This window comes from Neoarius graeffei, chromosome 13 (genome assembly GCF_027579695.1).
Source record: "Neoarius graeffei isolate fNeoGra1 chromosome 13, fNeoGra1.pri, whole genome shotgun sequence".
NCBI lineage: Eukaryota > Metazoa > Chordata > Actinopteri > Siluriformes > Ariidae > Neoarius > Neoarius graeffei.
In genome coordinates this window covers 41,008,602-41,032,324 of record NC_083581.1, presented here as the reverse complement: position 1 = coordinate 41,032,324, position 23,723 = coordinate 41,008,602, and the positions used below count along the sequence as shown (strand labels likewise).

General features: G+C 40.2%; 1 protein-coding gene across 5 annotated transcripts in view; it reads right to left on the bottom strand.

The window, feature by feature from the left end:
* Window positions 1-393: 393 nt before the first annotated feature.
* si:dkey-65j6.2 (pleckstrin homology domain-containing family G member 4B) overlaps window positions 394-23,723 on the bottom strand; it is a 47,322-nt gene continuing 23,992 nt past the window's right edge. Inside the window, exons 6-23 of one of the 5 annotated variants that reach the window (XM_060937729.1) lie at window positions 21,348-21,441; window positions 20,184-20,288; window positions 19,953-20,066; window positions 19,750-19,848; window positions 15,670-15,821; window positions 15,284-15,422; window positions 14,974-15,096; window positions 14,649-14,840; window positions 13,712-14,264; window positions 13,354-13,588; window positions 12,727-12,976; window positions 12,513-12,596; window positions 9,792-10,016; window positions 9,518-9,688; window positions 9,063-9,240; window positions 8,663-8,779; window positions 4,854-5,072; window positions 395-3,668 (exon numbers count right to left, since the gene is read on the bottom strand). In XM_060937729.1, the coding sequence (XP_060793712.1) occupies window positions 3,520-3,668; window positions 4,854-5,072; window positions 8,663-8,779; window positions 9,063-9,240; window positions 9,518-9,688; window positions 9,792-10,016; window positions 12,513-12,596; window positions 12,727-12,976; window positions 13,354-13,588; window positions 13,712-14,264; window positions 14,649-14,840; window positions 14,974-15,096; window positions 15,284-15,422; window positions 15,670-15,821; window positions 19,750-19,848; window positions 19,953-20,066; window positions 20,184-20,288; window positions 21,348-21,441 (3,199 nt within the window). In that variant the 3' untranslated portion in view covers window positions 395-3,519. Of the gene's footprint in view, window positions 3,669-4,853; window positions 5,073-8,662; window positions 8,780-9,062; window positions 9,241-9,517; window positions 9,689-9,791; window positions 10,017-12,512; window positions 12,597-12,726; window positions 12,977-13,353; window positions 14,265-14,648; window positions 14,841-14,973; window positions 15,097-15,283; window positions 15,423-15,669; window positions 15,822-19,749; window positions 19,849-19,952; window positions 20,067-20,183; window positions 20,289-21,347; window positions 21,442-23,723 lie in introns of all 5 variants that reach the window. The other 4 variants (XM_060937727.1, XM_060937728.1, XM_060937725.1 and 1 more) reach the window with 4 other exon arrangements.

The window sequence follows — 23,723 nt, the reverse complement described above, 5'->3', positions numbered from 1 at the left end:
AAGGCAGCAACAGCCACCGTCAAATGGTGCAGTTGGAGTCTTGTTCTTGGACTCGACTCGGCTCAATAGCGGACTCGAATCAAAATTTTCTTTAATGACTTGGACTTGACTCAGACTTGAACACTGGGGACTCGAGACTGGACTCGGACTCGAGGTTTAGTGACTCAATTACAACACTGATTGACAATATAGATCGCTTGAATCTTAAATCATACCTAAACTTGTTAGCTGAGATCATTCTGGTCTTTACCTGTCCAGCATAACTTGATTTGTGCCATCTATATGAATGGGCTCATTTTACTAAGATCTTAAAGAATACACTCTGTTGCAAACAATCATGAATATGAAGAAAGGAAACCAGTCTTTACCCAGTGACGCTTTATTTTTTATTTATTTATTTTTTTACAAAGAAACATTTGGCTTCCTCTGAGTATTGGAAATAAACATGATTTATTAAATTATACATATGCAGAAAAATGCTTTACAAGAGCAATGTACAGTATTTGTTGAATAAAAAAAACAGAAAGAGTTTCAAAATTAGTTGCTGCATTGTACAATAACTGTTACTCTGACATAAAAGCTGTGTTTGGAAAATTCCTCCATGCAAAAATGTATAGCATTTATAAAACCCCTCCAACCAATTCCTCCATTCATACTCATATCGTTTATTCATACAGTATTCAGTCAGTGAACACCTTTTCCAGCATTAAATATGATATTTGAACATGGACTGTGCTTTAATGAATGCTTTTGTTGTGTGAAACTGTTCAGATTAATTTCATGTATAAGCTTCAGTAACCCTGCACACACTTCTCTGGAATGATCAGTTACTTGATGTGTGCAGGCCGGCAACTTTTTTGAAAGATTTTTTGCTTTTCTTTATACATGCACACAAAAACATAATTCTCCATGGAAACAGGATGGACTCTAAGGCAACAACAGTCTTCCAAGGAACTGAAAGCAAATTAGAAATAGTTTTTTTCAAGCTTGACATTATACATTTACCTTATGGGTGCCAAGATTTTTGCAAAATAAGCTTTTTTAAAATCATTATCATCATTATCATCATCTAGTCGAGCTAGCTCAGACAAGCATCCTATCACGCCATCCATTATGATCTTGCATCAAGATCGGCAGATCTTCAGGTAGGCAACCAGTGTCTCTACATACAGTTAGGTCCATAAATATTTGGACAGAGGCAACATTTTTCTAATTTTGGTTCTGTACATTACCACAATGAATTTTGAACAAAACAATTCAGATGCAGTTGAAGTTCAGACTTTCAGCTTTAATTCAGTGGGTTGAACAAAATGATTGCATAAAAATGTGAGGAACTAAAGCATTTTTTAAACACAATCCCTTCATTTCAGGGGTTCAAAAGTAATTGGACAAATTAAATAATTGTAAATAAAATGTTCATTTCTAATACTTGGTTGAAAACCCTTTGTTGGCAGTGACTGCCTGAAGTCTTGAACTCATGGACATCACCAGACGCTGTGTTTCCTCCTTTTTAATGCTCTGCCAGGCCTTTACTGCAGTGGTTTTCAGTTGCTGTTTGTTTGTGGGCCTTTCTGTCTGAAGTTTAGTCTTTAACAAGTGAAATGCATGCTCAATTGGGTTGAGATCAGGTGACTGACTTGGCCATTCAAGAATATTCCACTTCTTTGCTTTAATAAACTCCTGGGTTGCTTTGGCTTTATGTTTTGGGTCATTGTCCATCTGTATTATGAAACGCCGACCAATCAGTTTGGCTGGATTTGAGCACACAGTATGTCTCTGAATACCTCAGAATTCATCCGGCTGCTTCTGTCCTGTGTCACATCATCAATAAACACTAGTGACCCAGTGCCACTGGCAGCCATGCATGCCCAAGCCATCACACTGCCTCTGCCATGTTTTACAAATGATGTGGTATGCTTTGGATCATGAGTTGTACCACGCCTTCGCCATACTTTTTTCTTTCCGTCATTCTGGTAGAGGTTGATCTTGGTTTCATCTGTCCAAAGAATGTTCTTCCAGAACTGTGCTAGCTTTTTTAGATGTTTTTTAGCAAAGTCCAATCTAGCCTTTTTATTCTTGAGGCTTATGAGTGGCTTGCACCGTGCAGTGAACCCTCTGTATTTACTTTCATGCAGTCTTCTCTTTATGGTAGATTTGGATATTGATACGCCTACCTCCTGGAGAGTGTTGTTCACTTGGTTGGCTGTTGTGAAGGGGTTTCTCTTCACCATGGAAATTATTCTGCGATCATCCACCACTGTTGTCTTCTGTGAGTGTCCAGGTCTTTTTGCATTGATGAGTTCACCAGTGCTTTCTTTCTTTCTTTCTTTCTTTCTTTCTTTCTTTCTTTCTTTCTTTCTTTCTTTCTTTCTTTCTCAGAATGTACCAAACTGTAGATTTTGCCACTCCTAATATTGTAGCAATTTCTCGGATGGTTTTTTTCTGTTTTCGCAGCTTAAGGATGGCTTGTTTCACCTGCATAGAGAACTCCTTTGACTGCATGTTTTCTTCACAGCAAAATCTTCCAAATGCAAGCACCACACCTCAAATCAACTCCAGGCCTTTTATCTGCTTAATTAAGAATGACATAATGAAGGAATTGCCCACACCTGCCCATGAAATAGCCTTTGAGTCAATTGTCCAATTACTTTTGGTCCCTTTAAAAACAGGGTGGCACATGTTAAGGAGCTGAAACTCCTAAACCCTTCATCCAATTTTAATGTGGATACCCTCAAATGAAAGCTGAAAGTCTGGACTTTATGTCCATTATATAACTATAACTTGAATATGTTTCAGTAAACAGGTAAAAAAACAAAATTTGTGTCAGTGTCCAAATATATATGGACCTAACTGTAGTTGGTCAATGTACGTGGTGGCTAGTCTACCAGCTCGGTTTTGGCCGTGACAGGGAATCCATAGCAAGAGGTCACTTGCAAGCTCTTGTTTTGCTCACCAGCAGTGTCCAGCACAACGCATTCTACGCTCACATAAGGTAAATGAGATTTCAGGGATCGATCCATAGAGCTGTGCTTTAGTGGGATGTTAAGAGATTTTTGCAAAATGATCATTTTAAAAAAGGGAACTGTAACTCATCTCTCCTGTTTGATTTGATTGTGTGTGCGGTGTGTATTCTTTTGTATAATATATATTTTAATAAAAGATGCCAATTATTCTGAAGTTGATGATATGCTTTGTTTAAACACCAACAATTAGTTTTTATAGTTCATACAACCGAGGTTGTGTCCAAGGGACTAAATGTAATTTTGGTGCCGAAATAAACGAATAGGCATAAGTAAAATATTTATTTAGAAAGATTTAGTGGTTTTTGGTTCCTAGTCAACAAGTGAGTTACTGAAACAGGCCTCGCTGTAAGTTGTACGGAATTTCGTTTCTTGAAAAAATATCAAAAGACAAACATGAATGTACATATTTCACAAAAAATATCAGCATCGTTAAGCAACGAGCAAATTGGTTTTCTAACCTCCTGCAAAATATGAATCATGTATTTTGTGTACGGTGCTACTGAGGCCTTTTCTCCTGGATTGAGCAGGTGACGTGTGCTGCAGCTGGGTACCAGCAGGCATCATAAAGCCTCCCTCCTGTAGCACTGCAGGAACCTGAGGAACCACACACGCGTGATCCGTATCGATCCGGAGACTCTATGCTCACTTGGGAAGAAGAAACAGAGGGGGAGAAATAATGAATCACTCTTTGGTTTATCTTAAATTCAGATGTACTGCGTTGATTCAAAATCATTTCTTGTCTAGCATTACATCATTATTTGGGAAAGGAAAAACTGGAAGAATAAAGAGCAACACTGTTAGACATGTAAGACATCCTCACTGTCATATATTGCATGTTCTACGGTACAAAATTGCAATAGTTGAATTAGTTGAAAATATTAAAGGTAGACTGCCTTTCAGATTTTTCAAGTTTACGTCATGAAATGAATTTTCCCCAACGCCCAATTACTTTTGTTAATGGACTGAAAGCTACTGAATTCGAATCACAGACTTCCAATTTTATGATTATTTTTTAAAACAGAACAATTAATGAATTTAAAGCCACGTGGCCCTAAATTCTCCGCTATTTTTTCCTGCTTCACCATGACCCCATTCACACAAGGTATTGTGGGATACAAATTTGAAACAGGAGAGGAAAATGGAGGACGTGAATAAAACATGAAAGACCGACTACAGTAACGGAAAGCGAGAAGAAAAGACGTTATGTTGCGAAGAAAAGGAAACGCAGGACCAAACTAATAAATATTGGCGGTCAGCGAGCACTTCGGTGTGATCAGCTGTTAGTTTAGTGACAGAATGATGTAACTGTCAGTGCACGCTCAAAGGTAAACCTGTAGATGGCAATAATGCAATACTGTGGATGCCAGCTGCTGTAAAACCCCAAAAAATGAAGAAGAAGAAGAAGAAGAAGAAGAAGGCAAAGAAGGCAAACCTGCGCATGTGCACACGGACTTCCTCTGTCTGCTTGATTGCGTGAAGTGAGTGATTTCATGTGCATTATTTGCTCGGGAATCCCCTCAAATGAAATAACTTCCCAGCCACAGAATGGCCTGTTTTTTTTTTTGTTTGTTTGTTTGTTTGTTTTTAGATATTACAGAAATAAACATGTATCACAATGACCAAATTTCAGAGGGAACTAAATTTCACCGATTTTATGAAGTCAAAAGACCGTCTAGTTTTAAAGGAGTCATTTAAAAAAAAAAAAAAGGTTAATTTACTCAGTGCTCTCTTTACTCCAAACAAGAAGCAAAAATGACACCAAATACGTCTTGGTGGACTGACAAAGTTTTGTTTGTTTTAACTTGGGAGGGAAGGGACTTGATTATGTACCATGGCTATTGTTCTGATGGCTGATCCGAGGTATCTGAGTTCCATGGCCATTTTCTTGCGCCTGGTTTTCATGGAAACCGCAAGGGGATAAAGAGCCTCGGCCAGAGGTGGAGGATGAATGGCTGCCTGAAGCTGAGCTAATTGACTCTGGCCGTGGCCCCGTTGTGTCACTCTGGAGTCTGGATGTTGTGAGATTTGGCGATTGTAATCCTTCAATCTCTGTGTTAAAAAAAGAACAAATTGGCTGAAAAACTGAATTGCAGGTGAACATATTTTAACTCGCAGCAAAATGTTCTTAAGTACAGTGGCGCTTGAAAGTTTGTGAACCCTTTATAATTTTCTATATTTCTGCATAAATATGACCTAAAACATCATCAGATTTTCACACAAGTCCTAAAAGTAGATAAAGAGAACCCAGTTAAACAAATGAGACAAAAATATTATACTTGGTCATTTATCTATTGAGGAAAATGATCCAATATTACATATCTGTGAGTGGCAAAAGTATGTGAACCTTTGCTTTCAGTATCTGGTGTGACCCCCTTGTGCAGCAATAACTGCAGCTAAACGTTTCCGGTAACTGTTGATCAGTCCTGCACACCGGCTTGGAGGAATTTTAGCCCATTCCTCCGTACAGAACAGCTTCAACTCTGGGATATTGGTGGGTTTCCTCACATGAACTGCTTGCTTCAGGTCTTTCCACAACATTTCGATTGGATTAAGGGCAGGACTTTGACTTGGCCATTCCACAACATTAACTTTATTCTTCTTTAACCATTCTTTGGTAGAACGACTTGTGTGCTTAGGGTCGTTGTCTTGCTGCATGATCCACCTTCTCTTGAGATTCAGTTCATAGACAGATGTCCTGACATTTTCCTTTAGAATTCACTGGTATAATTCAGAATTCATTGTTCCATCAATGATGGCAAGCTGTCCTGGCCCAGATGCAGCAAAACAGGCCCAAAGAATGATACTACCACCACCATGTTTCACAGATGGGATAAGGTTCTTATGCTGGAATGCAGTGTTTTCCTTTCTCCAAACATAACGCTTCTCATTTAAACCAAAAAGTTCTATTTTGGTCTCATCCATCCACAAAACATTTTTCCAATAGCCTTCTGACTTGTCCACGTGATCTTTAGCAAACTGCAGATGAGCAGCAATGTTCTTTTTGGAGAGCAGTGGCTTTCTCCCTGCAACCCTGCCTTGCACACCATTGTTGTTCAGTGTTCTCCTGATGGTGGACTCATGAACATTAACATTAGCCAATGTGAGAGAGGCCTTCAGTTGCTTAGAAGTTACCCTGGGGTCCTTTGTGACCTCACCGACTATTACACGCCTTGCTCTCGGAGTAATTTTTGTTGTTCGACCACTCCTGGGGAGGGTAACAATGGTCTTGAATTTCCTCCATTTGTACACAATCTGTCTGACTGTGGATCGGTGGAGTCCAAACTCTTTAGAGATGGTTTTGTAACCTTTTCCAGCCTGATGAGCATCAACAACGCTTTTTCTGAGGTCCTCACAAATCTCCTTTGTTCGTGCCATGATACACTTCCACAAACGTGTGTTGTGAAGATCAGACTTTGATAGATCCCTGTTCTTTAAATAAAACAGGGTGCCCACTCACACCTGATTGTCATCCCATTGATTGAAAACACCTGACTCGAATTTCACCTTCAAATTAACTGCTACTCCAGAGGTTCACATACTTTTGCCACTCACAGATATGTAATATTGGATCATTTTCCTCAATAAATAAATGACCAAGTATAATATTTTGCCTCATTTGTTTAACTGGGTTCTCTTTATCTACTCTTAGGACTTGTGTGAAAATCTGATGATGCGTTCGGTCATATTTATGCAGAAATATAGAAAATTCTTAAGGGTTCACAAACTTTCAAGCGCCACTGTATATAACATGAATCGATTGGCAAGAAAAATGTTTACAGAATTACCAAGCACAACAGCATTCCCTGTTATCAAAGACATGATTAGCATCTGATTAGCATTTGTTTTGTACAGTATATGGATAAACAAAGATGTACAATGCTAATGTAGTGTAAAGTATTAGAAGTATATCTCACTCAAAATATTTTTGAAACACATTTTCTACAAATACCTTTCATCTAAAGGCATTGTTCGATATAATATTATTTCCAAACAAACAATTAACAAGTATTCCACAAAATCGAGTCGTACATGAGCTGATAGCCGACGAGGCGCGTAGCACCGAGATTGAGTGGAATAACTGTTTTATTCTATCCACATTCGCTGGATTTTGAGAAACAGCATTTTTATGTTTATTTTTTGCAAACTTGACAAAGAAAAAACATTATCCAAAATGTCTGACAAAATAATTTCTGCTTAGAATGTAAACAAACCGGCGAAATGACAGTAGCAATTTGTGAAAAACACGATAATAATTCTTGAAAAATAAAAAAGATATGCTCTTACCATCAAATACTTTCATTCCATATTTTGTTGCTTTTTTATTTGTATATTTTGGGGTTTTGTTTTTGAGTAGAGTTTTTATTTCATCCTGGGTTGGTTCAGCAAAACGCTCCGCCATTTTGTTTTTCTCTACTCACCGTATATGAGCTGATAGCCTAGTAGTAGTGTAGCCAATCAGAGCGCACGATATCCAGTGAATGTGTATAGAATAATTAGTGTTATACCAACATCTATATAACCTCCAGGTTTTTTGGCACACTTCTGTCTCCACCTATGAGAAGTGGTACCAAATTGAACAGATGTCCAAGATGGCAACCTTTTATATATATATATATATATATAAGTGCTGTCAAGCGATTAAAATATTTAATCGCAATTAATGTCGTGACTGTCATAGTTAACTCGCGATTAATCGCACATTTTTGTCACATGAAAAACCATTGTAATTCTCTTATCAGCATAAAAACGTGAATGGGTTTGCTTTGTATTGCAAAGCATAACACGTCTTGACACAGCCACTGCAAAGTGAAACCTAAACCGAACACCGGGGCTGGCAAAAGAACCATGAGTGAGGTGATCTACTGTTTGAGTTAGTCTACAACTCAGAGAGACAGGTTACACAGTGACGGTAGGCTTGACATGCTTGATTATAATATAAAGTACACTATTATATTAACTTTAAGTTGTTCGTTGATAAATATTGCATTGAATCTGATCTTTACTGTTTCAGCTCACTTAACACATTTTGTACTTTTACACTTTCTGCCTGTTGATGCGTCGCGCTGTCCAATCAGAGGTGGCCAAATTTGCATATTACAGGAAGGATTTCTGGGATAGCATTGAGTTTACAGTTCAGAGGGATCTGGCTTCTTTAGTCTTCTTAAAACTGAATAAATATTTAAAAAGAGCCAAATGAGCCAGTCTTTTGAACGGCTCTTTTCAAAGAACGGATCACAAAGATGCGGATCCCATCAAAGAGCCATAAATCCCATCTCTACTAGCACGCCCTGCCCGGGCTGGTTCTTTGGGGGGGAGGAGGGCAGAGGACTCTGGTTGTGCGGGGCGTGGCATTACAGTCTAGCTGCTATCGGTTTTCTAAGCAAAGTCTCTGTTCCAAGTTCCTGGCAGTTTCAAAAGCTTATGAAAAACCTACATCATGTCACAGAGCGTTAATCTCGCGATAAAAAAATTATCGCCGTTAAAATTGAGTCAAGTTAACGCGTTAATAACGCGACATTTTTGACAGCACTAATATATATATATATATATATTTGAATAATTTTTTATTGATTACCAGAAAAAAAGCAACAACCCTAACCTATATTTATTTGATCATAAACATGGACTTTGAGCGATACCTCCTTCTTGCAGGAAGCAGTTGATGGTTCTGTCATGGACAGCTGTTTCACTGGGTTGAATTTTCAAGAAAGGTTTACTACCTAATCCCATGAACACCTGCTCCTGTCTCCGCAACTCTGCAAAACAAAATCCTTCTTTAAAATGGAATTACAGTTCATAAAGTTCTAACCAACATTAAAGCACAGTGTAAGTGAAGTGTTTGTTTTACAGGAAATCTCTCTCTCTGTCTCCCTCTCGTTCTCTCTCTGTCTCCCTCTTGTTCTTCCACGCTCTCTCTCTCCTCTCTCTCTCATTCTTCCTCTCTCTCTCGTTCTCTCTCTCTGTCTCTCTCTCTCCCCCTCTCTCTCTCCCCCGCTCTCTGTCTCTCTCTCTCCCCCACTCTCTCCCTCTCTCTCTCACCTCTGTTTTTCAGTGCCTGGTCCCACAGAATGTGCTGCAGGTCTGCAGTCCAGGCCTCTTTTACGTCCTGTCTCTCTGCCTGAAGCGTATATGTGTCCTGGGTTCTTCTTCTTCTGAACCAGATCTCAAAGCACAAGCCACTCTGTCCACGGTTCTGGGTTAGTCCAATGTCACATGTCTGTTTCAAATCAATGAATAACAGGTGGAATGAAATTAATGACACAAACATGCATTAGACACGTTTGGGAATTACACCAGGTATGAATCAATTATTATACATACTAATCAATGACAGATAGATTCATAACAGGCTTAATATCATATGCATTTTATTATGGTGATGAGGTGCATTTTTATACTCAACTGCTGATATTAAACTGTAAGAAACATGTTCAGTGAAAAAATGCACAAGGTTAGTAATAAACCTTAAATTAAATTGTTACAAAGAAATGTACCTTGAAAGACTGTTTGTAGACGTACACATCATCTCCACGCTGTGTTTTCTTTGTCTTGGTGAACAGAAGAAGGTCCTGGAAGAGAAACACTCGCCGCAAAGCACGCTTCTTGCGAAATGTCACATAGAGCTCATCTTGCCGAATTAACTGGCCTTGTTCCTGCAAGTTCACCTGAAGATAACCAAAAGGGGTAGCTATCAGGTAAAGAGTGATGGAAAGTCTGGGCAATAGCAGTCATTGCCTCCTCAGCCTCTCTTCTACTTATTTTACTCACATCACAGTTCTGGATGGCATCCATGGTGAGCAGATCATTTCCATGGCGTAGCTGGAATTGGACCACCTCGGCAGCACCTTGGATCTCCAGACAGTCTGCGTCATGTGCTGCTCCACATTCATCCAGCATCTCCTGAAGCAGTAGACTGTACTTACTGATCCTCTGCACTGGCTTCAGCAGGTAGGAGGATAGATCCATGCTGTCTCCCAGCTCCATCTGTTTACACTGCATGAATGAAAAGCTAAATATTCAACAAATATGCGAGTTTTCTTTGTGACATATTTAAATAACCCAATGACAGAAACTTTAAAGGTTCTGACTGCAAAGTTGAATTCTGGGCAAAATGTTCTATTTCTATAGCTGTAGGAGTTTCAAGATGTTCTGCACACACTGTGTATCGGATGTGTAAATGTTTTGCTGAGATAAAAATGCATTCCGCGTTTTACGATTCCAGAGACTGCCAAAGCAAGCAAGCAGCAATATCACATGACCACTGTGGGGCGTGTTTGACCTACTTTTAACCAAAACAAGTCGGCATGGGCAAACACGGCAGACTCCAATCTCCCGCCAGCTAAATCCAGCATAAAAGAAAAGGAAAGCCTGTCTAGTGAGTGCAACTGCAAGATAGAGTAAGGTTAGATGGCATGTCATTGTTCTGGACAGATAACTAAATAATTCTAGCTAGCACTTAGCTCTCTTAGCCTTAGAATGCATGGACTCGATGCCACCGTAGCGAGTATGGAGTTCTACACCTAATGTTTTGATTTTACAGAGAAAGAAATGATAAGACAAAAGCAGTAACAGAGAAAAGATATATTTGTCTTTTGTTTCATGGATCTATTCACGAATGTCAACCACAAGTTACAGTGGTGCTTGAAAGTTTGTGAACCCTTTAGAATTTTCTATATTTCTGCATGAATATGACCTAAACCATCATCAGACTTTCACACAAGTCCTCAAAGTAGATAAAGAGAACCCAGTTAAACAAATGAGACAAAAATATTATACTTGGTCATTTATTGAGGAAAATGATCCAATATTACATATCTGTGAGTGGCAAAAGTATGTGAACCTGTGGACAAGTCACCAGGTCATCACAGGGCTGACACAGAGAGACACACAACCATTCACATTCACACCTACGGTCAATTTAGAGCCACCAATTAACCTAACCTGCATGTCTTTGGACTGTGGGGGAAACCGGAGCACCCGTAGGAAACCCACGCAGACACGGGGAGAACATGCAAACTCCACATAGAAAGGCCCCCGTTAGCCACTGGGCTCAAACCCAGAACCTTCTTACTATGAGGTGACAGTGCTAACCACTACACCACCATGCCACCGGTTAAATGTAATTCTCTTTGTTATTGACATCCCTTACCATGGGCGCCACCAGGGGGGGAAAGGTTAGAACAATTCTAGGGGCCCAGCACTGCCATGGGGCCCTTTAAGGGGCTGATAATATGCTTTTAATGATTTTAATAAGACTTTTGAAATAACAACAATGCAATATTCCATCTGGTAAAATGAGCTAATTGAACAAGGTTGTCTATTTCTTGAGTTCTTCAACATATTGTCAATCAACCCTCCCCCTTTTGCGAAATGGTACGGTCCAGTTCTGGTAGAAGCGCGATGTGTTAAATCTGTGTGCTGATCAGTGCAACGCTACTTGCTGCTGTGTCGCGGTGCAGCAGCCAGCCAGCCAGCCAGCAGTGGAGTGCGTACAGTCTATGATCGCTAAATATGAAGAGTGGCTGTCAAAAACGTAAAGAAAGGCAGCTGAAAGCTGAGAGGGACCAGAGAGGCAGACAACTGGTCACTCAGTTTTTCCCAAAGAAAGGTAGCTATCGCTCACATGTGTGTTCAAAATATTAGCGAATGGTAAATGAACAGTATGAACGTGGTTGGATTAGCCTATCAAGAGAACACTTTTACAGTTTGTACAGTGACATTTTTTCCATTTTAATAACTGAACTGACTTGTGTGATAAACAAGATGAAATATTACGTTATGCTGGTGCTAATAACTAGTGCTAATAACCAGTTTCATAACTAATGGGGTGCCCTAAATATGCACAGATTCAGCCTCAGGGGGACCTCCGCCCTACCAAACCACTGAACCCCCCTTTGGAGAAGGAGGTAAGCAGCAATACAACCCATAAATGCTTTAGGATTGAAGTTTTTAATGAGCGAGCGCCATACAGTTTGCTAGATTAAAGTGTTGCTAATAACGGACACCAGTCAAGTGTTTGACATGGTTACGTGTGTGGAATGTTCACACGTTCTAAACCATTGGTTTCAAATTGAACATATTCCCTTTTTGCAGAACAGTACACACAGCTTTCTACCTAACACATAACAGTCCATGGGATTTCCATAGGTATTTTGATGCTGGGTAGAAAACTTTTTCTATGATTTATTAGCAGTCACATCACACATTTCACTACCAATTGTCCTAGCACAAGAAGGCATGTGGCAAAATCTTGAATTTTCATTTGTGATTGTAAATGCACCAGAATTAGTCACTGACCAGTTTTCATCTAGTCCCTGGTAGGTTAATATATAAAATGGAATAACAAAGTCACAAACTCAAGGTCCATGGGCTATCAAAAGTCAAATAATGACAATAGTGCAATTGTGACGAGGGTGGGCAAAGTTGGGGGGCCCAAAATTCTAATCTTTCATGGGGCCCAAAATTTCTGGCGGCGCCCCTGTCCCTTACCTTGAAGAACTTATGCTGTTGGATCAGAGCATCTGACTGAGGCTTGTTTTTGCTGTAGAGAGCGTACAGCCCAAAATTCTCTCTCTGCACCCAAAAAAGTTCATAAAAAAGATTTCAGAACAACAAAGACATCATTCATTCTCATTATGACTATTGTAGAAAAAGAGTACATTACAGTATCATAAAATATTAGTGCTGAATCTGAGGAACTCACATGTTTGAGGAAACAGCGGCCCACCCGAAGTGGTTCTGTCCGGCAAGCCTCAAGCTCCTGCAGGAAACAATGGCAGTGGAAATCATGTAGTTTCTCTAGGTTTCCAAAGATCCTTCCACGCTGACCTCTCAGGTCTGGAGGCACATCTGGCCTGGCCAGCAGGGGGAGGTAATGAGTCAGGATGTAACCCAGAGATCTTACATACTCCAGCTCGGTCAATAACAATTCCTCCATAATACACTGCAGCTTCCTGTGGGAGAAACTGTTATTTCAGAAGACATGTACTTACAAATAAGGTAGAAATATGATCACAGGTGGAAGACTATAATTAGTGGTTATGGATATATATTTGTGGATGTGACGCTTTTAAACTGGGAAAGTGCAAAAGAAGTAGGCAAAGGAAAGGACAACGAGTAAGGCGGACTAGTGATATAACTTTAGATGATATAAATTCTTTGCACTGGAATCAGAATGGTTTTATGTAACCATAAATGAAGAAGTTGAACCTTCATTTTAAACTTGATGCCACCTCATATCAAATATTACTCCCAATGTAGATCTATTTATCTACTATAATCTCTTGCAATTATTATATAATGACATAACAATATTATTGTGATATTTTACATAGTGTTGTTTTCCATGCCAGGACTTGACAGGGTATTTGCTGCTTCATTCCCCCAGCTGGCAGTCTCTTCAGTGTGGGAGGTATTTTCAGGGTGCGTTGCCTCACAGCCCAAAGTTTCCAAACAGAAGCTACCAGAAAGTGGTACTGGGTTTTGCAGCACTGAGGTCTGAATTCCAGAGCAGGCAGGTCCTGAGATTTGGGTACTGAAGCAGATAGGTGGTGAGCTCTTAGATTCTGTGAAGGTAAATGGTAGGATCTCAATCTTAGAGGAACTGGAGGCTGGATAAGAGTCTTCCTTAGTGTATTTGGTTGAGTTGTTGTGCCAGTGTAACCACTGGCAACTAGCTGTGTCTGAACCTGCAACTGTTGTCTGCCTGTCATCATGGGTTGTTTGGCTGGGTGACTTCTTGTCAGGATCTGCCACTGGAGCCATTTTGGACCCTTTACGTCCTTTACGGGATTGCCTGAAATTGATGTTGAAGCAGTTCACTGTGCTGTGGATACTGTCTCGGCTCTGCCGGACTTCTGAGCATTCAAGTGGGTTCTGATGTGTATCAGGTTGTGGAAGCATTGGCCCTCCATCAGTGCTCTCATTTCCTGCATTACCATACCATTCATACTGTGAACATACAGATACTGATGGCTGTTGGTCTTGCTCCAACTCCTGTAAAGTGTCCTCCAGTTGCCGACTGACCTCCTGACACCTTAACCAAGTCATGTTCCACAGCTTCCTCCCCCATGTGTTCTGCAGAGAGCAGGCCTGGGTCTTTGCCTCTTGGAAATGTTCAGGTGAAAACTGGCTAAGCTTCTCATGGCATCCCTGAAGAACAGCCCATTTCTCTTGATGATTCATGCACTGCAGTCTCTCTTGTTCCAAATGATGAGAACAGTCTATGGCCACCTCAGTTGCCTGCCAACATAAGAAGAAATTACTGATTAGATTGTTGGACAGCAACCCCAGTGAGCACAAACTAACTAGAGAAGTTCATGGATGTCCATTCATTTGGCCCATAAAAAGATACTAAAAAGATGGCCCATTATGATACTTATCTATTTAATATCTGTCTTGGTTCACCTTGATTTGACCCCTAATCTTGCATCTTTTCTTGGGCTACATTAAGTCTGATGATGATCTATGAACACAGTAGTTTCACCCTGCAAAAATATAAATGTCCCACCAACATTTGCAAAATATTTTTATGCTCATGGGGAAGCTTGGCCTAAAAGCACTTTCTTGATTTGCTGGAAGTCCAAAGGAAAGACGTGGGTTTGATAGAAAAGAAGGGAAACTTACCCTCTCACAGAAGTGGCACAAATTGAGCAGAGTGTTCAGCTCATCACAGTACTGCTCTGCTTGGGACAGAAATTCAGACAAGTCGGATTTAAATGTGGATGCCATTATGTGGAACACATCTGTCTCAGGATCGTTTGGTTCCTGGATGCTTTCTGCTTCATTTAGTAACATAATTGCCTGAAGCTTATGTTCCTGGAAAACACACAGAACACAAATTCATCAAGGGTGAACCCCAGTAGGGAGAAAAAATATTATGATTTCTTGTTTTTGTTTGGTTTTATTTTATAAAATTGAGCTTGAATGAGAGACAGGAATTAATGATTACGTTAATTTCAGAGAAGACAGTGGTTAAGCATTGGAGAAATTCTTCAAAGCTCTTGTTTGGTTCCTCTGCAGATTCAGTCTCCAGTATTAGTCTCTCTCCCTCCACATCAAACCACTCCTTTATCTGGAGAAAGCCAACACAGGGTCTAAACTTGGGATGACTCCAGTTCAAAATTGTATTGATGTTTGGATGCACTATTATCATCAAATTGCCAGACACAAAACTGTGTTTTGATGTAACAGTAGCACCAAGACAAATAAAAATTCTTGAATTCCTGGAATGTTAGTCAGCTAGATTTGTGATTGGATACCTCCATAAACCTTGATTCCATCTTCCTGAGCTGTAGCAAGAAACCAAGGTGTTGAAATGATACGTTGGACCTTCTCAACAGCACATGGACATGTTCCTCTACCTCATTGTAAAGGGAATCCACAGTATCCATGACATTACTAGAAGAGTATATCAGAGATTTTTCACAATTTGTTATTCAATATTCTGTATCTGTATATTATTTACAAGGAATATTTACAGAAATCTTCTTTTAACTGACAAGAACATGGTCATAAGACCATGTTATTATGTTCAAGCATATTAGGATAATTTTGACATGCTTGTTTACTCGGGTATTCCTGACAGCTTAACACATTAGCAAGGGTTTCTTAGATAAGGTTTAATGGATTATCATTTTAGCATTACCAGTTGGTCTCATAGTGTGCTGCTCTTACATCACTCTCCCATCTCAACCTGGCCAACAATGCGCCGCCTTCCCTTTGTAAGGTAACCAACTGGGTGTCTTCAAGCACATCGTTAATTAGAACCCTTTGGTCATGAATGCACTGCTGTACATTCTTAAAGACAGAAACAAAAATAGATCAGGACACAAAAACAAAACATATCCTACATACATAGGAGAAGGTTCCCTCTGAGACAAACTATACTATATTTAAATAATATTGGCTAGCGCTGAGTGGTCTATCAGATATATTCCATTCAGCTAGCATGATATTGAACGAGTCAAAGACGAGTTCAATATCATGCTAGTAGAATGGAATATATCTGATATACCACAAAAAAGCTAACCATTATTATTATTATTATTATTATTATTATTCATTCCTTTTGGGTGTTCAATACATCTTTCTCTTTCAAAATTCTCTCAAAATCTTCTGTATTTAACAAAGCAAACCTGGCGGCCATGTTTGTTTCCAAATTGTCACAGTTGCTTGCTAGCACGGAAGTTTTACGTCTCCGACGTGTGACATTATGTTGTCTTGACAATCATCCAATATCGTAAACCATATTCAACACTCATTCTCTATTAGGTAGAGTGACGTAATACACATAGGATATGCGATATGCTAACAATATTGCATGCTATCAAACCAAATGAATGAAACCCGCTAGAAGGGAATAGAATATACGTTTTATTCCATCGAAAAAGTGTCCTGTATGTATAATAATTGATTAAATATACTGTATTTTTGTGCCAAGCCCATAGATGTGTACAAAATACCTTTACACCCCATGTCTTTTGTTAGAAGTTAAATTGTTGCAAACACATTCCATAGAAACATTTTCCACAAATGTTGTCAGGTTGTTCACGGTACTAGAGCATGCAATTAAATAATCTAACATTAACAGCCTACACTGTTCTAATCAGGCAGAAAATATATTTTTTTACTATACCCAGACTTCATATAGCTGCTCTGTGTTGTAGTCGAGTCGCTAAACCTCAAGTCCGAGTCCAGTCTCAAGTCCCCAGCGTTCAAGTCCGAGTCAAGTCCAAGTCATTCAAGAAAATTTCAAGTCAAGTCCGAGTCGAGTCCACTATTGATCCAAGTTGAGTCTAACACTCCAACTGCACCATTTGACGGTGGCTGTTTTAGCACCATTAACATTAGTTTGTTCCTGAACATGACATATGAACAGGTGTACATTCTCTTTGTCAGGAAGTGTGAAGTATTCTGTCAGAGATGGTTGGGAGACGGATGTATGGGCAGAAGGTGTGTTTATTAATACAACCCCGATTCCAAAAAAGTTGGGACAAAGTACAAATTGTAAATAAAAACGGAATGCAACGATGTGGAAGTTTCAAAATTCCATATTTTATTCAGAATAGAACATAGATAACATATCAAATGTTTAAACTGAGAAAATGTATCATTTAAAGAGAAAAATTAGGTGATTTTAAATTTCATGACAACAACACATCTCAAAAAAGTTGGGACAAGGCCATGTTTACCACTGTGAGACATCCCCTTTTCTCTTTACAACAGTCTGTAAACGTCTGGGGACTGAGGAGACAAGTTGCTCAAGTTTAGGGATAGGAATGTTAACCCATTCTTGTCTAATGTAGGATTCTAGTTGCTCGACTGTCTTAGATCTTTTTTGTCGTATCTTCCGTTTTATGATGTGCCAAGTGTTTTCTATGGGTGAAAGATCTGGACTGCAGGCTGGCTAGTTCAGTACCCGGACCCTTCTTCTATGCAGCCATGATGCTGTAATTGATGCAGTATGTGGTTTGGCATTATCATGTTGGAAAATGCAAGGTCTTCCCTGAAAGAGACGTCGTCTGGATGGGAGCATATGTTGCTCTAGAACCTGGATATACCTTTCAGCATTGATGGTGTCTTTCCAGATGTGTAAGCTGCCCATGCCACACGCACTAATGCAACCCCATACCATCAGAGATGCAGGCTTCTGAACTGAGCGCTGATAACAACTTGGGTCGTCCTTCTCCTCTTTAGTCCGAATGACACGGCGTCGCTGATTTCCATAAAGAACTTCACATTTTGATTCGTCTGACCACAGAACAGTTTTCCACTTTGCCACAGTCCATTTTAAATGAGCCTTGGCCCAGAGAAGACGTCTGCGCTTCTGGATCATGTTTAGATGTGGCTTCTTCTTTGAACTATAGAGTTTTAGCTGGCAACGGCGGATGGCACGGTGAATTGTGTTCACAGATAATGTTCTCTGGAAATATTCCTGAGCCCATTTTGTGATTTCCAATACAGAAGCATGCCTGTATGTGATGCAGTGCCGTCTAAGGCCCCGAAGATCACGGGCACCCAGTATGGTTTTCCGACCTTGACCCTTACGCACAGAGATTCTTCCAGATTCTCTGAATCTTTTGATGATATTATGCACTGTAGATGATGATATGTTCAAACTCTTTGCAATTTTACACTGTCGAACTCCTTTCTGATATTGCTCCACTATTTGTCGGCGCAGAATTGGGGGGATTGGTGATCCTCTTCCCATCTTTACTTCTGAGAGCTGCTGCCACTCCAAGATGCTCTTTTTATACCCAGTCATGTTAATGACCTATTGCCAATTGACCTAATGAGTTGCAATTTGGTCCTCCAGCTGTTCCTTTTTTGTACCTTTAACTTTTCCAGCCTCTTATTGCCCCTGTCCCAACTTTTTTGAGCTGTGTTGCTGTCATGAAATTTCAAATGAGCCAATATTTGGCATGAAATTTCAAAATGTCTCACTTTCGACATTTGATATGTTGTCTGTGTTCTATTGTGAATACAATATCAGTTTTTGAGATTTGTAAATTATTGCATTCCGTTTTTATTTACAATTTGTACTTTGTCCCAACTTTTTTGGAATCGGGGTTGTACAAGTGAAGACGGTAAACAATCCAGAACAGCAGGCAAAATCGTAAAACAGTGAAACAGGCAATAGGTTAAGTGAGGCACAAACAGGCTATCATAGACTCAGCAGAATCAAAGACGAGAAACAGAAAAGTGTGTTTTCATAGTTTTTATATCAGCGCGCTGATTGTGCCTTAATCCTGAGCAGATGCCGGTCGTTTACGGCACGCGCGCAAGAGTCTGCTTGGCGCACGCGCTGTCCGGAGTGCGCCTGAGAGTCTATCTGATGCACGCGCCAAGGCGCACGTGATACTCTTGCACGAAATTAGTACAAAAATTAATATAGATATAAATATCTTATACCAAATTATTATGGCATGTTACAAAAAATAAAGAAAAAATCTGAGTCCTCATCTTCAATTTACAAGTCCGAATGCAGTTAATGCATGAGTCCGAGTCCAAGTCTGAATCATCATTGCTCAAGTCCAAGTCAAGTCACAAGTCCTTAAAATGAGTCAGACTCGAGTACTACAAGCCTGTAGCTGCTCTAATGTAAATGATAACAGGCGCTAACTTGTTATTTTACTTACATTCCACAACATTCAATGTAACTATAAATGGACAAAAAGTATGTGGTATTATTTTCTTAATTAATGAAAACCTGGGGCGGCACGGTGGTGTAGTGGTTAGCACTGTCGCCTCACAGCAAGAAGGTCCGGGTTCGAGCCCCGTGCCCGGCGAGGGCCTTTCTGTGTGGAGTTTGCATGTTCTCCCCGTGTCCGCGTGGGTTTCCTCCGGGTGCTCCGGTTTCCCCCACAGTCCAAAGACATGCAGGTTAGGTTAACTGGTGACTCTAAATTGACCGTAGGTGTGAATGTGAGTGTGAATGGTTGTCTGTGTCTATATGTCAGCCCTGTGATGACCTGGCGACTTGTCCAGGGTGTACCCCGCCTTTCGCCCGTAGTCAGCTGGGATAGGCTCCAGCTTGCCTGCGACCCTGTAGAAGGATAAAGCGGCTAGAGATAATGATATGAGATGAATGAAAACCTTTTACTTGCTGAGAAATCACAGTGGTGTAAGAGGAATAGAACTCTTTGGGATGTCCTTTATTTAACCTCGGGGTGGTAACAGTAACAGAAGTCCACATAAAGACACTGATGCTTGATTTGCACTATACCTGAGCAGTGTCTACTTTATGGAGCCCTTCTAACTCTTTTATGGCTTCTAGAAGCAAATTTGTCGCTTCCTTCAGGGCAAAGACAAATGGATACAGTTCCTGTAAATAAAACAACATAATTTATAGCTTGCCCAATTTCATAAGAACAAGTAGTCATGAGAAATTAATATCTTCTGATTTATAGTGCTCGTGATAAAACTAACTTGATGAAGGTGCAGCCAGTTTCTGTGACTGTAAAGAAAAGTGCCTTCCAGGGCTGGGCTCAGCTGACTGTACTCTATATATCTGTGAAGGCTTTTGAGTGATGTCACAACAACCTACATTAAAAATGATAGAGATTTACAAGTTAGCGTGCCATGCCTTCATTACCTCTATGTATAATTCTTGATAATGCTTTTATATATAGGAGGATATGATATATGTTTTAATATTACAGTGCAAAAGCCCCAGACCATGTCTCCAGGGTATTCCTTGGGGCTATAACTTTCCTCCTTACTGATCAACAGTAGCACACAGTGGATTGCTTTTGGATCCTGCTCCTAAATAATTCAAAGAAAAACACCAAGGGCAGAATTTTTACACAGAACCTTTACACAGAAGCTATGGAGATTATTTTCTGAAACAGGCACCTACAGTATACTATGTCATTTAATACAGATTGCATTGGGATCTTGAATAAAATAAAAAAATGTGACTGAAAGCTCTCAAGGATGGTGTTTGGGACAGATTTATCCCCATATACACCACAGTCCAAAAACTAGGAAACAACAGAAACTCTTTAAAAAAAAAATCACACGGCATCGCAAAATATAACAGATAGTAATGGCTTTATGATTTATATGTATAATTAAGGGGCGGCACGGTGGTGTAGTGGTTAGAGCTGTCGCCTCACAGCAAGAAGGTCCAGGTTCGAGCCCCGTGGCCGGCGAGGGCCTTTCTGTGTGGAGTTTGCATGTTCTCCCCGTGCCCGCGTGGGTTTCCTCCGGGTGCTCCGGTTTCCCCCACAGTCCAAAGACATGCAGGTTAGGTTAATTGGTGACTCTAAATTGAGCGTAGGTGTGAATGTGGGTGTGAATGGTTGTCTGTGTCTATGTGTCAGCTCTGTGATGACCTGGCGACTTGTCCAGGGTGTACCCCGCCTTTCGCCCGTAGTCAGCTGGGATAGGCTCCAGCTTGCCTGCGACCCTGTAGAACAGGATAAAGCGGCTAGAGATAATGAGATGAGATGAGATTTACAGGTTTATTGCCTAAACCCCTGTTTCGCCTGTCCAGATGCACTGATAAATAAAGGCTTCATTGTAACTTGTGAATGTAGGGAACTTTAATCAGCAAAGTGTTGGGTTTTTGCATAATAGAGGATAATTAGAGTAAGAATACAGCAGGATGAATCAACTGCACAAGCTGGTAAACCATTTTTTGCTGACCGTTTTTTAAATTAATTTACATGTTGTATCATAGTGGTTACTGGCACATTGACTTTCAAATTTGCTTGCTTCATTCCATACTCATGACCTGTAGTGCAAGCTTGCTATAGGAGCTGTTTATTGCTAACAACACACTGGTTATTCTCTTCTAAAGTAGAATACACAAGCACCCACCTGCACCATCTGCAGAGCTTCAAAGAATTCTAGGTGTGGCAGTATCTTACGACTGTCGTACACAATGGTCATTCCAAACTCTCTATCCTCCTTCCTGTGTGGAAACACATATTGTGTAGATTTGCTTTATTAAAGGTTAAATTATACTTTACAGTATTATCATATCAAACCCAGGCGGCACGGTGGTGTAGTGGTTAACACTGCTGCCTCACAGCAAGAAGGTTCTGGCTTTGAGCCCAGTGGCCGACGAGGGTCTTTCTGTGCGGAGTTTGCATGTTCTCCTCGTGTCCACATGGGTTTCCTTCGGGTGCTCCGGTTTCCCCCACAGTCCAAAGACATGCAGGTTAGGTTAACTGGTGACTCTAAATTGACCGTAGGTGTGAATGTGAGTGTGAATGGTCGTGTGTCTCTATGTGTCAGACCTGCGATGACCTGGTGACTTGTCCAGGGTGTACCCTGCCTCTCACCCATAGTCAGCTGGGATAGGTTCCAACTTACCCGCGACCCTGCACAGGATAAGTGGTTATGGATGATGGATGGATGGATATCGAACCCATGGTGGTATTAAATACCACAGTAAAACCAGGGTAGTATCAGGGTTCCCATAAAGTACTTCACTAAAACATGGTGGTTTCATAGTTACCATGAAGTAACCTGATCAAACCATGGGAATATCAACACTACCATAAAGTAATAAACTACAAGTGGTGAGCACTGTCCCTTCACAGCAAGAAGGTTCTGGGTTCGGACTTCACAGCCAACGAGGGGCCTTTCTGTATGGAGTTTCCATGTTCTCCCCATGTCTGTGTGGGTTTCCTCCGGGTGCTCCGGTTTCCCCCACAGTCCAAAGGCACGTGTAAAGGGTTAAAACTGTATACAGGAATAAAGAATGGTATTAAGAGACATTTTGCAGTTCATTATGGGATTAGGGTACAGTTCATGACTAAAATACGTTGTGTTTTTAAAAACAGACACCCATATATATATATATATATATATATATATATATATATATATATATATATATATATATAAAATCTCATTATCTCTAGCCGCTTTATCCTGTTCTACAGGGTCGCAGGCAAGCTGGAGCCTATCCCAGCTGACTACGGGCGAAAGGCGGGGTACACCCTGGACAAGTCACCAGGTCATCACAGGGCTGACACATAGACACAGACAACCATTCACACTCACATTCACACCTACGGTCAATTTAGAGTCACCAGTTAACCTAACCTGCATGTCTTTGGACTGTGGGGGAAACCGGAGCACCCGGAGGAAACCCACGCGGACACGGGGAGAACATGCAAACTCCACACAGAAAGGCCCTCGCCGGCCACGGGGCTCGAACCCGGACCTTCTTGCTGTGAGGTGACAGTGCTAACCACTACACCACCGTGCTGCCTCATATATATAATTGTATTCTAAGCAGTGGAATCAGGCGGTATTTGTTTATATTTGGAGGCTACTTTGCAAAATTTGCCAAGTCTTGTTTTTGGTAATAATATACAAGTTCAGATATAAATTCATAAATCTGGACTTGTTGTAATGTTTGTAGGCTGCTGTTTCATAGTTAATTATGCAGGGGAACTTTGCGCATAAAAAGAGCCCTGAAACCACACATAGGAAATTGGTATAAAAGTATTACATCATTAATATGCAATTATTATATCCATAATAGGTATTATTTGTGGCACACAACCTTTTTACTCAGGTCAAAAGCATGGTTCATACATTCGATACCCATTTAACCCTAAAAGGACCTAAACTACTGAGTGGGATCAGTTCGAACCTCAGAGGTGGTGTGGTGTGCTGCTCAGTCTATTCAACTGACATAACTTTTTGATTTTAGGAGTTTGTTACTCTATAGATTCTTTATCTAAAAGTATGTTTGTTTCAAGATTGATGCAAAAAAAGGTGACTGATTTTCTGTTGGGGTCCCATAACTCTGTGAGATTTGTTGCAAAAATATTTCAGCAAGTTAGTCGCTTCTTTGTGTGTCTATCTTTGCCTATCTGTACGTTTGCATGCTTGTCTCAGATGTCTGCCATAATTAAGAATACAACTCTTCTTAGAAATTGTAGATAACTAGTGAACCTGTTCGTTATAGAGTTACTGAAATGTCTGATGTTTATCTGTCCATGCACTCTCCATACACAACCACAATAGATTCCTCATCCTTGCACCGATCCTGTAAATATGCTTTGTGCTAAGATGCTAATGCTTAATAACAATTTGTCCACATACCAACTCTTCAATAAAAAGCTGGGATAAATGATTCCTTATTTGAATAAAAGATTTTATAAGACAAAATTTGAAACCTGCACATGTCAAATACCGGTATAATATTTCGAATTAGAAGTATCATTCGTTTTT